This window comes from Scyliorhinus torazame, unplaced genomic scaffold (assembly GCF_047496885.1).
Source record: "Scyliorhinus torazame isolate Kashiwa2021f unplaced genomic scaffold, sScyTor2.1 scaffold_347, whole genome shotgun sequence".
Lineage (NCBI taxonomy): Eukaryota > Metazoa > Chordata > Chondrichthyes > Carcharhiniformes > Scyliorhinidae > Scyliorhinus > Scyliorhinus torazame.
The window spans coordinates 23,535-36,243 of NW_027308074.1; the positions used below are offsets into that span (position 1 = coordinate 23,535).

The window sequence follows — 12,709 nt, forward strand, 5'->3', positions numbered from 1 at the left end:
GTCTTGATGAGAAAATGGAGACCCTTACATATGCAGGCGGATGAAAAGTGGGCAGAAGTTCATCAAGTAGTATTGCCAGTAGCGTATAGAAAGGAGGTGTTGCGAGTTGCACATGAGGTACCAGTGGGAGGTCATTTGGAAATATGGAAAACTCAAGCTAAAATACAAAAACATTTCTATTGTCCTGGACTACATAAAGATGCAGTTAAATTTTGTCAATCATGTCACACATGTCAAGTGATAGGGAAACCTCAAGCAGTGATAAAACCAGTGCCCTTAAGACCCATTCCAGCATTTGAGGAACCTTTTACAAGGGTCCTAATTGATTGCATAGGATCGCTTCCTAAAACAAAAAGTGGGAATCAATATCTTTTGACAATAATGGATGTGTCTACTAGGTTTCCAGAGGCCATTCCAGTACATAATATTACAGCTAAAAAGATTGTGGAGGAGTTACTTAAATTCTTTACTAGATATAGACTACCCACAGAAATACAATCGGATCAAGGATCACATTTTACCTCAAGGTTATTCAAAGAAGTTATGGATAGCTAAGGAATAAAACAATTTAAATCAACTGCGTACCATCCAGAATCGCAGGGAGCATTAGAAAGGTGGCATCAGACATTAAAGACAATGTTGAGGGCTTATTGTCACGATTATCCAGAGGATTGGGATAAAGGAATTCCATTCGTACTGTTTGCAATTAGGGATGCACCTAATGAGTCAACCAAATTTAGTCCTTTTGAACTAATTTTTGGTCATTCATAGAATTTAGAGTGCAGAAGGAGGCCATTCGGCCCATCAAGTCATAAGGTAAGAGGACCACTTAAAATGATTAAGAAAAAATTGGTGAGTGAGAAATCGGAAATTACATTATTGGATTACGTGTCAAATTTTAGGGAACAATTAAATAGAGCAGGTGAATTGGCAAGACAACATTTAAAAGTTGCACAAATGTGATGAAACGGGTAGCGGACAAGAAATCCAAAGTTCGTAGTTTTGCCAGTGGAGATAAAGTTTTAGTGTTGTTAACAGTGGTAGGTGAACCTTTAAAAGCAAGGTTTTGTGGACCTTATCAGATTGAAAGGAAATTAAGTGAGGTGAATTATGTGGTAAAAACACCAGATAGAAGGAAGACTCACCGAATGTGTCATGTGAATATGCTTAAAAGGTACTTTGAAAGCGAAGGAAAGAAAAAGGAGGAGGTTTTAATGATTCTAACTCAAAGTGACGAACCAAATCCAGATGACTGTGAATTTGACATACCTCAAATTAAATTGGAAAACGACGATGTTCTTAATAATTGGGATGAATTGTTGCGTTAGCTTCCAGAGGAAAAATGGACTAACCTGAAAGAGGTATTGATATCACATGGGCATATTTGTGGCGATAAATTGGGAAGTACTAAAATGGCTATACATGATGTAGATGTGGGGAATGCTGCTCCAATCAAACAACATCCATACAGACTTAACCCTTTAAAATTGGCAGAGGTTAACAAAGAGATTGAGAGTATGCTTAAAAATGGCATAATTGAAGTGGGTTGCAGCCAATGGAGCTCACCCATAGTGATGGTACCAAAACCAGACGGTACCCAACGGTTGGGTATGGACTATAGAAAGGTTAATGCAGTTACAAGAATGGACTCTTACCCTATTTCACGTTTGGAGGATTGCATTGAGAAAGTGGGACAATCAGCTTTTATTTCCGAACTGGATTTACTTAAAGGTTATTGGCAGGTACCTATATCCGAAAGGACGAAGGAGATTTCAACTTTTGTGACTCCAGATGGTATATACCAATTCAAAGTTATGCCATTTGGCATGAAAAACACCCCAGCTACATTTCAACGGTTAACTAACACAGTCGTTTCAGGATTACCCAATTGTGCGGCATACATCGACGATCTGGTAATTTTCAGCCAGACATGGACAGAACATTTGAAACATCTGATGGAGTTATTCGATCGACTTCAGGAGGCGGGTTTGGTGATAAACCTAGCCAAAAGTGAATTTGGAAAAGCCCAAGTCACTTTCCTTGGCCATACAATCGGACAGGGTCGAATGGTCACACGGGATGTGAAACCAACAGTTATTGAGGAGTTTTCAGTACCCTCAAGTCGAAGGGAAATAATGCAATTTCTTGGTATGAGTAGATTTTACCGGAAATTTGTACCCAATTTTAGCAGTGTGATCGCTCCACTGACGGACTTGCTCAAGAAGCGTAACAAATTCCAGTGGACAGCGGAGTGTCAACAGACATTTGACGGCCTGAAGGCTGTGTTAACCACTGCTCCTGAGTTAGCCATCCCAAATTATACCAAACCATTCAAAGTGGCGCTTGATGCGAGTGATGTGGGTGTAGGTGCGTTGCTTCTACAAGACAACGGTGAAGGGCTAGAGCGGCCTATTGGTTATTTTTCAAAGAAATTGAATTCTCACCAGAAAAAGTATTCCGCGATTGAGAAGGAGAGTTTGAGTTTGGTGCTGGCTTTGCAACATTTTCACATTTATGTGACCAGCAATCTGTCTGACACCGTTATATATACTGATCATAATCCATTGACATTTTTGGAGAGATTCCGGAATAACAATGCAAGGCTGTTTCGCTGGATTTTATTGTTGCAGCCATTTCATTTAAAAATAGTACATGTGGCAGGACGGGAAAATGTGATAGCCGATGCTTTGTCACGAATATGATGAATGGAAGCAATTTCAGTTGGAGGAAGTAAAACAAAAAAAAATGAACTATATTATTATACCTGTTTGTGTGTGTTGTTTTTGGAACGATAAAGTATATTTACTGTGTGCATTTCTTAAAGGATAGTGAAAAGGTGAGATATGAAACCATATTGAAGATGATGGTTTATTCTTTTTTTCTTGGGGGGAGGTGTCATGTGAGAGTACCTTTCAGAAATGGGTGTTTATAACTGGGTGTGTATATAAATATCTGTAGTGAGAATACCTTTAAGAAATGGGTGTTTACTACTGCAGTGATGTCAGAGAGTGGATGGAGCTGGGCTGTCTGTCAGCTTTTAACTTTCATTTTTGAGCAGGCTGCAGGGTGTGCTTTAGTTTTGTTTTCAGTGTTGGAGCTGGAGCCAGACCAAGCAGGTGTACTGCTGTTCTCTCTGCTCCTATTCCACGTTTGGAGGATTGCATTGAGAAAGTGGGACAATCAGCTTTTATTTCCGAACTGGATCATTTGGTGAATTCAGAATTATAAATGTTTTCAGTAGTGACTTTAACCAGATGTGCTTCTGATAAAGGTTTTGTTTTTAAGTCGTATGGATGTTAAAAAGGAAAGCTTGAAGCTTTACTTAGTGTTGTAGTCTTTGGGGGTTGTATTTGAATTAATGGTTGCTAAGAAATGTATGTTTTAAAAAGGTTAACTTGAGTTCATAGAATAAACATTGTTTTGCTTTAAAAAATACTTTTCCATTTCTGCAGTACCACACCTGTAGAGTGGGCCGTGTGCTCCCCATACCACAATCAATTAAAAGTTGTGGGTCAGGTGAATTACATGATACACTTTGGGGCTCTCTAAACCCTGGCCCATAACACTGCTGATGAGGAAATCGCCAAAGATGTTCCGATGTGGGGGACAGAGGAAGGATGCACAAGGATGATGGAAACTGAAGCAAAGCAACATTGCAAATGTGGTGGTATTATTGTCTTGGAAGGTTTGCTGCCCACTCCAGTACGATAAGAGAAAGTGAAGGGAAACATCAATCCATCAAAATAATTGAAGATTTTAACAGAATAAATAAAGAGAAACAGGAGGGTCAGTAACCAGACGACACAGTTTTCAAGATAATTAGCAAAATAATCAGGGGTGACTTGATGAGAATTTTTTTTTTTTTACACGGGTTGTTGTGATCTGGAAGGCACTGCAACAGATTTAATAGAAACTTTTAAAAGGGAAGTGGGTATTTGGAGAGAAAACTATTTTTTTATTTATTCTTTCATGGGATGTCACTGGCTAGGCCAGCATGTATTGCCCATCCCTAATTGCCCTTGAGAAGATGATGGTGAGCTTCCTTCTTGTTGTAGGAACATTTGAACAGATATGAGTAAGGAGGATGGGACTAATTGGACAGATTTTTCAAAGAGCCAGTATAGGTGCAATGGCCTCGTCCTATGCTGTATTGCTTTATGATTCAAATAACTATGCTAATCACGCGATGTCAAATGGAGGTGTGCGAAGCTGCTGCCCTGTCAGATTGGACGATTGACGCTTCTGAAGTACAGGTGCATTAGCTGAGAGGAGACATTTTTACGGGCAGAGTATGCATAGCATTGGATGAAGATTCGATCCTTCAGAAGGTGATTGGAACATCCAAACTGCAATGGTAAAACTGAGCAGAGGAATGACAATGGCTGGCAGAGGCATGAAGGCAAGCTCTTGTATCATAGTGATAGCGAGTGACTGATTGAAGATGAGGGGTTGTACATGGGGGAAGAATAAAATAGATATTCTAATTGGTGAACAATTAAACAGACCATTTATAAATGCGTTTATCATCAATGAACTTTGTGTGTGTCTTAAAAATAGTTGCAAGTCTGATAGTTTCAACATTTTGTTCCTTCCTTCAGTTCATAAACCAACCATCAAATTGGCAAGACACTGTACATGCTTGTTCATTATTGCTTAAATAACACATGCCAAGAATAGTTTAGGAATGAGTGATAGCCAAAGTTCCAAGTTGTAATTTAATACACCAGTCTTCATTGTTACATCTATTACTGGTCATGGAAAATCAGTTTTGGAAAATAAAAGGTCCCATTTTGTCTCCTCTCCCTAAACCAGAGGACTTCACAGATATAGCATGCTGTGGGACCAGCAATTGTTGGACACTTCCTGAAATAGATTTTTTTTTGTTCCACATAAATATTCTGATGGTCTCTTTAATCAAAAGACTGATTATTAATTTGACTCAATCCATGTTTTATAAATATAGTACAACAGTGAAAGAACTTTTAACCACAGCCTTATTAAATTGGGTGCCCAGTACATGCCTCTGAACCATGCCACCATGCCAGCAAAGCACATTTCTCCTACATCTGCCGATAGGTGGTTACTTGGAGGTTGTAATTCATGGCGTAACTCTGAATCAACTCAAGTGCTCCTGGTGGGATATGTGGGACCCACCAGTAAGGGTCCAGGGTGTGATCTGAATCCCTGACCATTCAGGTAATACCTGAAAATTCTTTGGTCCACATTAAAAGAGGCTGATGGATTGAAATGTTTTCAGGGAAGCTCCTTCTTCCCACACCCAGTAACCCCACTCCCCCGCAGAGTGATCAGCGCCCTGCCAGAACACCTGGCCTCACCAGATGTGCAGTCCTAATGGCACTTGGCATTGACATTGAAACAGAATGATCTCTCATCAGTTCTGTTTAGTTTTGGTGGGGACAGCACAAAACATCACAGGGATTTACCGAAGGATATCAGTTCCACAGATCTGCATAAAGTTTTAAAGTCTAAACTACAGTGATAAATATTTGGGATCTGTTTTAAATTAACCTTTTTCACATAATAAATCGAAGCAGAAGGAGGCTCCAGTATTCAATACGAACTCCACTTTCAACTCAACTCCACATTCCTGCCAAATCCCTATATCCCTTGATTCCCAAAGTCCTTGGTTAATGAGCAGCAAGTAACATTCATGCCACATACATGCCAGGCAATGACCAACTCCAACAAGAGAGAATCTAACCATCTCTCCATGATATTCAATGGCATTACCATTGCTGAATACCCCACTATCAACAGCCTGAGGGGTTACCATTGACTAGAAATTGAACTGGACCAGCCATATAACCACTGTGGCTGCAAGAGCAAGTCAGAGGCTGGTAATTCTATGGTGAGTAACTCACTTCCTGACTCTCCAAAGCCTGTCCACCATCTACATGGCACAAGTCAGATGTGTGATGGAAAACCTTCCACCTGCCTGGATGAGTGCAACTCTAACAACAATCAAGAAGCTCAATACCTTTGAGGACAAAGCAGTCCCACTTAATTGGCATCACATCCACCATCTTCAATGTTCACTCCCTCCACCCCTGACGCACAGTGGCAGCCATGTGTACCATCTCCAAGAAGCACTGCAGGAACTCACCAAGGCTCCTTCAACGGCATCTTCCAAACTCGTCACCCCTACCATCTAGAAGGACAAGAGCAGCAGATTCATGGGATCCCCGCCACCTGGAGGTTCCTCTTCAAGTCACTCACCATCCTGACTTGGAAATATACCGCCGTTCCTTCACTGCCGTTGGGTCAAAATCCTGGAACTCCCTCCCTAACAGCACTGTCAGTGTACCTACACCACCTAGACTGCAGTGGTTCAAGAAGACGGCTCACCATCACCTTCTCAAGGGAAACTAGGGATGAGCAATAAATGCTGGCCTAACCAACGGTGCCCACATCCCTTAAATGAATGAACAAAATTATCCAAAGATCAACCAACCTCTGTTTTGCATACTCTCAACAAACCTCAACAAGCATCCACAAACATCTTGGATAGAGAATTTCCAAACATTTACAACCTTCTGAGTGTTGAAATGTCTCCTCATCTCAGTTTTAAATGGATGACCCCTTATCCTGAGATTACGTCCCCTAGATCTAGACTCTCCAGTCTGGGGAAACAGCTTCCCAGCATCGACCATCAAGTCCAGTAAAAACGTTACCTGTTTCACTGGCATCTCCTCTCATTCTTCAAAATTCCGGATAATATAGGTTCATTCTACTCAATCTCTCCTCATAACACTTCCTCATACCATGAATCAATCTGCTGAACTTCACATTTACATCAAAGTTATTCGTTCTCTCTGGGTTATTGTTGTTAAGGGATGCTTTATTACATTAAAGGCACCATATTAACGCAATTTGTAGTTGTTAGAGGGGGAAAGGAAGCTTTTTGTTCGGAACAGTAATTGTTATTTGCTTGTCCTGAATTTCAGCTCTGTTGGCATCTCTTCCATGGATACTTTCTTTCTTGTGTAAAATGGGGAAGATTCATGCAGGTGAGAGGATGGATTTCCATGGAGCTGTCCCGAAAGCTCTGCCAGATATGCGTCGTATACCCTGTTTATGCACATTAACAGGATTTCATTCCACCTCCAACCGTGTTACAACACATTGGGAGCAGCTCCCAGGGAACCCACAGCCTTATTGTTATACTGTGCTTGTCCTGAGCATGCAAAGAAAGGCTTCGCTTCCACTGAGGAATTTTTATTGCAATCCTTTTCTTTTTACAGACCAATTCTGCTTCGTCCTTTTCATAGTCCACTTATTAAAAAACTCCCCAAAGCTGAAGAGACTGAAATTCTGAGCAGGTTCATTTACATTCATTTCACATCTGGGACCTGGGTTTCAGTTCAACCAGGAGTAATGAGGCAGCAATAATCTCTCTCTCTCTTTGTCTCTCTTCCTCTCTCTTGTCGCTTTCTTTCTCTACCTTTGTGTATCTGTCTCTCTCTATTTTCGTCTGTCTGTTTCTCGCTGCATCTGTTCCTCTCTTTCCTTCCCTCTCACTGTCTGTCCATCTCACTTTCTCTCTGTCTGTCACTTTCTCTCCCCCTCTTTGTTTGTCTCTTCCTCACTTTCTCAGTTTCTCTGAAGCTGTTAGTTTCTCTCTCCCTCTCCTTTTCTCTGTCATTCTCTGTCCCTCTCTTCCTTTCTCTTTCTTTCCTCTGTCTATCTCTCTTGCTCTGTCTGTCTGTCTTCCTCCAAGTGAAATGAGTTTGGTTAATCTTGATCCATGGATCTAAGTTAATAGCATAAACCAGACTGGATCAATTTATGTGTGTTTAAAGAGCACCTTGTTATAATTGCAAAGTTCTTCATATCCAATGAATCATTTCTGAAATTCAGTATTCTTGTTTTGTAAAGTTGATATTTCCTTTCCATTGTTCATTATAAAACACATTATTACAGACAGATTCATTATCAACAGGGTATTTGCGAAATACGATAATACAAGCCAAAGCAAAGAGAGACAAACCTGTGAGGTACTCCTGTGATAAGCAGGATACGGCAACGGAGAGGAAAGGCTGTCGTGTGTTAGAGCTGGGTACTGACTCTGAATGGGAAGGGGGGGCTGATTGCTGTAACTACCATAGCTGTACCCTCCTGTGTACCTATAAGAAAACAGATTGTCAAAATGATTGCATAATTTGTTGCCATAAACATAAAATTTAAATTGTATGACAGTGCCTGCTTTGGCTCATCAGTTGAGATATCGGCTCTTCATTGAAAGAGCAACACCAAAATCAATTAAATGAAAATTATTACTCATTCCAATTCACATCATGGGGTTGTGTTTGTAACCAAGCTCATCCACTGGAAATGGGCAATGCAATCAGTGTTGGGGCCCCTGCTTTTTCTGATTTATACGAACGGTTTAGAGATGGGTGTTGAGGGCAAAATCTCTAAATTTGCAGATGATACAAAGCTAGGGAGAATAGTGAATTATGAGGATGACACTGAGCGACTTCACAGGGACATTTACAAGTTGGCCAAATAGGTAGACACATGGCAGATGCATTTTAATGTAGAGAAATGTGAGGTAATGCATTTTGGGAGAATAAACACGGGGCGACAATACAGGCTCAATGGTGCAACTTTGAGGGGAGTACAGCAGCAGAGGGACCTCAGGGTTCAAGTGCATAATTTTCTGAAGGTGGCTAGCCAAGTTGAAATAGTTGTTAAAAGCCTGATTGATTCCTTGGGTTTATAAATAGAGGCATAGCATATAAAAGCAGCACCTCTACAATTCAGACCACATTTGGAGTGTTGTGTTCAGTTCTGTGCACCTTATTTAAGGAAGGATGTTAAAGCCCTAGAGAGAGAGTGCAGAGGAGATTTACTAGGGTGACACCAGCAATGAGGAATTTAGAAAGAAGGAAAGATTAGAGAAATTGGGCTTGTTCTTCTTGGAGCAGAGAAGATTAAGAGGTGACCATATTGAGGCATTCAAAATTATGAACAATTTTGACAGGGTAAAGAAGGATATTCCATTTCCACTCGTTGGTAAGTTAGTGACCAGCGGGGGGGGGAGGGGGGGGGGGCTCACAATTTCAAGATGGTCAGCAAGAGAGCTAGGAGTGAGATGAGGAGAAACTTCTTTACTCAGAGTTGTTGGGATTTGGAATGCCCTGCCTGGGAGAATGGTGGAGGTGGCTTCCAATGGAGGTTTCAAAAGAGAGCCAGCTATATATTTGATGAATTTAGAGGGCTATGGAGATGGGGCTGGGGAAAGAGACTAGCTAGGTAGCTCCTTCAGGAGCTGGTGCAGACACGATGGGCTGAATGGCCTCCTTTTGTGCTGTAAAATTCTATGGTTCTATTCTATTAATTCAGTTTTCCATCCTCAATATCCATGCACGTAGGCCAGGGAGGGGTTCCCACTGCCACTTTTTATCGAAGGTCCCCTGTAGGAACACATGCACCAGGAACAACAGGACTAAATGGCCTGCCACTGGTGAACAAAGCCAGTGAGGTGAGACCAAAATGCTGGCGACAGGTGTGAAACTGTCTCTTGACATGAATCTGTAACCTCGGGAGAGGAAGGAAAGTCACTGGAGTTAAATGTTCAAAAGCCACATAATGAAACTGTGTATTACCCATCAACAATTGTAACCTCGTGTTTCTTTTTGTGACCTTAGCACAAGTTTTAAACCTTAGGAATATTCAGCAGCTGACTTTATTTCTAGTATATCGGCTGATGGTACACACAGGACAGAATGTGTACATGCATCAAAAGAATCTATTCCATTCAACGGAAACATGTATCAGCAGCAGTAGCAGGTACACAGGTGTACCAGTGGAGGGAGATACACAGGTTTGCGAGGAGAGGTAACTCTACAGCTATTACAGTGAAGGGAGGTACACAGCTGTTACAGTACAGGGATGTACACAGCCGTTACAGTACAGGGAGGTACACAGCTGTTACAGTACAGGGAGGTACAGAGCTGTTACAGTACAGGGAAGTACACAGCTGTTACAGTACAGGGATGTACACAGCCGTTACAGTACAGGGAGGTACACAGCCGTTACAGTACAGGGATGTACACAGCCGTTTCAGTACAGGGAGGTACACAGCTGTTACAGTACAGGGATGTACACAGCTGTTACAGTGCAGGGAGGTACACAGTTGTTACAGTACAGGGAAGTACACAGCTGTTACAGTACAGGGATGTACACAGCCGTTACAGTACAGGGAGGTACACAGCTGTTACAGTACAGGGATGTACACAGCTGTTACAGTACAGGGAGGTACAGAGCCGTTACAGTACAGGGAAGTACACAGCTGTTACAGTACAGGGAGGTACACAGCCGTTACAGTACAGGGAGGTACAGAGCTGTTACAGTACAGGGAAGTACACAGCTGTTACAGTGAAGGGAGGTACACAGCTGTTACAGTGCAGGGAGGTAAACAGCTGTTACAGTACAGGGAGGTACACAGCTGTTACAGTACAGGGATGTACACAGCTGTTACAGTACAGGGAGGTACAGAGCTGTTACAGTACAGGGAAGTACACAGCTGTTACAGTACAGGGATGTACACAGCTGTTACAGTGCAGGGAGGTACAGAGCTGTTACAGTACAGGGAAGTACACAGCTGTTACAGTACAGGGATGTACACAGCTGTTACAGTACAGGGAAGTACACAGCTGTTACAGTACAAGGAGGTACACAGCTGTTACAGTACAGGGAGGTACACACTGTTACAGTACAGGGAGGTACACAGCTGTTACAGTACAGGGATGTACACAGCTGTTACAGTACAGGGAGGTACACACTGTTACAGTACAGGGAGGTACACAGCTGTTACAGTACAGGGAGGTACAGAGATGTAACAATAGAGGGAGGATATTGTGATATTGAGAGAAAGTCAACTTTATATAGATAAACCAACTATAAAATATCTAAATGGAGGGAGATTGCAAAGGGATTTGGATGTCTAATACAGGGAGTGCAAAAGGTTAGTCTGCAGGGACAACTAGTGATTAGGAAGGTGTTATGACGCCCTGGGCTAGTGCGCGGTCAATTCCAGTCCCAAGTGCCCTGGAGTCATAACACAAGTGAATTAACCAATAATTCTTATCAAAATGCCCAAAGTGTTTGGCCCTTGGCTGCCTAATTATCACAATCACCATGTTTGTAAATGTAAGCATGATTATTGTTTATTTATAAAAAGAACTCAAATGAAATATGCAGTGAACACAACTGGTTAATGACAAGTTAATACCTAATACCCACGCTACCTTGCCCCACCCTCTATACTCACACACAAGACAGGCAAACACAGATAGGTGGAAAGGGCGAAACATCATAATTGGAGGAAAAAAAGAGTCTTTGTTCCAGATGATGGTTTTTAACACACTTTTCTTCACAGAAAGCTTACTGATTAAAGGCCTTGGTTACACAGCCTGTAATGATCTTCTTTGTAGATTCATTCATTCAGCTACTCTGTAGTTCAAAAATGCAGTACTCACAACATTCCTGGATAGGCACCTTACTTCACATCAAACTATCCTTTCAGCTCGTGGTCTGTCTTCTGTAGTCCCAGAAAAACAGCACCCAGAGGCTTTCTGGAGAGAGAGTCATTCCTCACAGTAGCCTTCTGGAGAGAGTTAGCTGGATCTTTCTAGAGAGCGTTAGCTGAATCCTTCTGGAGACAGTTAGCCGGATGCCTTCACTAAGCCAGAATCAAAACTGAAACCTCGGGACTCTCAACAGAATTCCAGTGGAATAATATCCAATCACCACCTGTTACCAGGCAGGGCACAGCTTTTTAGGCCAATTCATTAGCCACCAGCCAAATTAATTAACCGAGTCCCAACCCAGCTCTCTCACTGGTGCCAGCCAGTCTAGAATCTCTGTTTAAACCAGCACAGCCTTTGGATTCTTCTGTTTGAATTAAACATACAGGCTGCTTGGCTTAAAGTCAGATGTCCATTAATCATCCATTGATCAAAATGGCAAAAATAAAGAAAGGATAAACGAATAAACGGAATAAACAGAAAGGACCCATACAAAGGGAAATGGCATGTTGTCATTTCTTACAAGGGGAATGGAATATAAAAGCAGGGATATTTTGCTACACTGTTTGGGTGAGACCACATGTGGAATACCATATATAGTTCTGTTCCCCTTATTTAAGAAAGGACATAATTGGAATAGAAACAGTTCAGAGAAGGTTCACTTGACTGATTCCTGAGATGAACGGGTTACCTTATGATGAAAGGATGGACAGGTTGGGCCTGTATCCATTGGAGTTTAGAAGCATGAGACGTGATCTTAATGAAATATATAAAATCCTGAAGGGCATAGACAGGGTGGATGCTGAATGGATGTCTTACCTTGTAGAGGGAATAGAGCGAAGGAACACTGATTTAAAATTAAGGGGTCTCCCATTTATGACGGAGATGAGAAGAGACCTTTTCGCTCAGAGGGTCATTAGTCTGTGGAATTCCCATCTCCAGAGAGTGGTGGAGGCAGGATCAATTAATATTTTTAAGGCAAAAGTAGATTGACTCCCTTGTTAGCTGATATTGGAAGTAAGCAGGAAAGTGATGTTGAGGCCACAATCAGATCATCCATGATCCTAATGGATGGGGGAGCAGGCCCGAGAGGCCAAATGGCCTATTCTGGCTCCCAATTTGTATGTTCGTATAGTCATACTGCACATCGATTTAGT

General features: G+C 41.7%; 1 protein-coding gene across 5 annotated transcripts in view; it reads right to left on the reverse strand.

Moving 5' to 3' along the window:
- The window catches only part of LOC140406188 (transcription factor RFX4-like), a 107,026-nt gene that overhangs the window by 21,459 nt on the left and 72,858 nt on the right, over nucleotides 1-12,709 (reverse strand). For all 5 annotated transcript variants that reach the window (XM_072494330.1, XM_072494329.1, XM_072494327.1 and 2 more), the window contains one exon: nucleotides 8,009-8,144. In XM_072494330.1, the coding sequence (XP_072350431.1) occupies nucleotides 8,009-8,144 (136 nt within the window). The remainder of the gene's footprint in view (nucleotides 1-8,008; nucleotides 8,145-12,709) is intronic.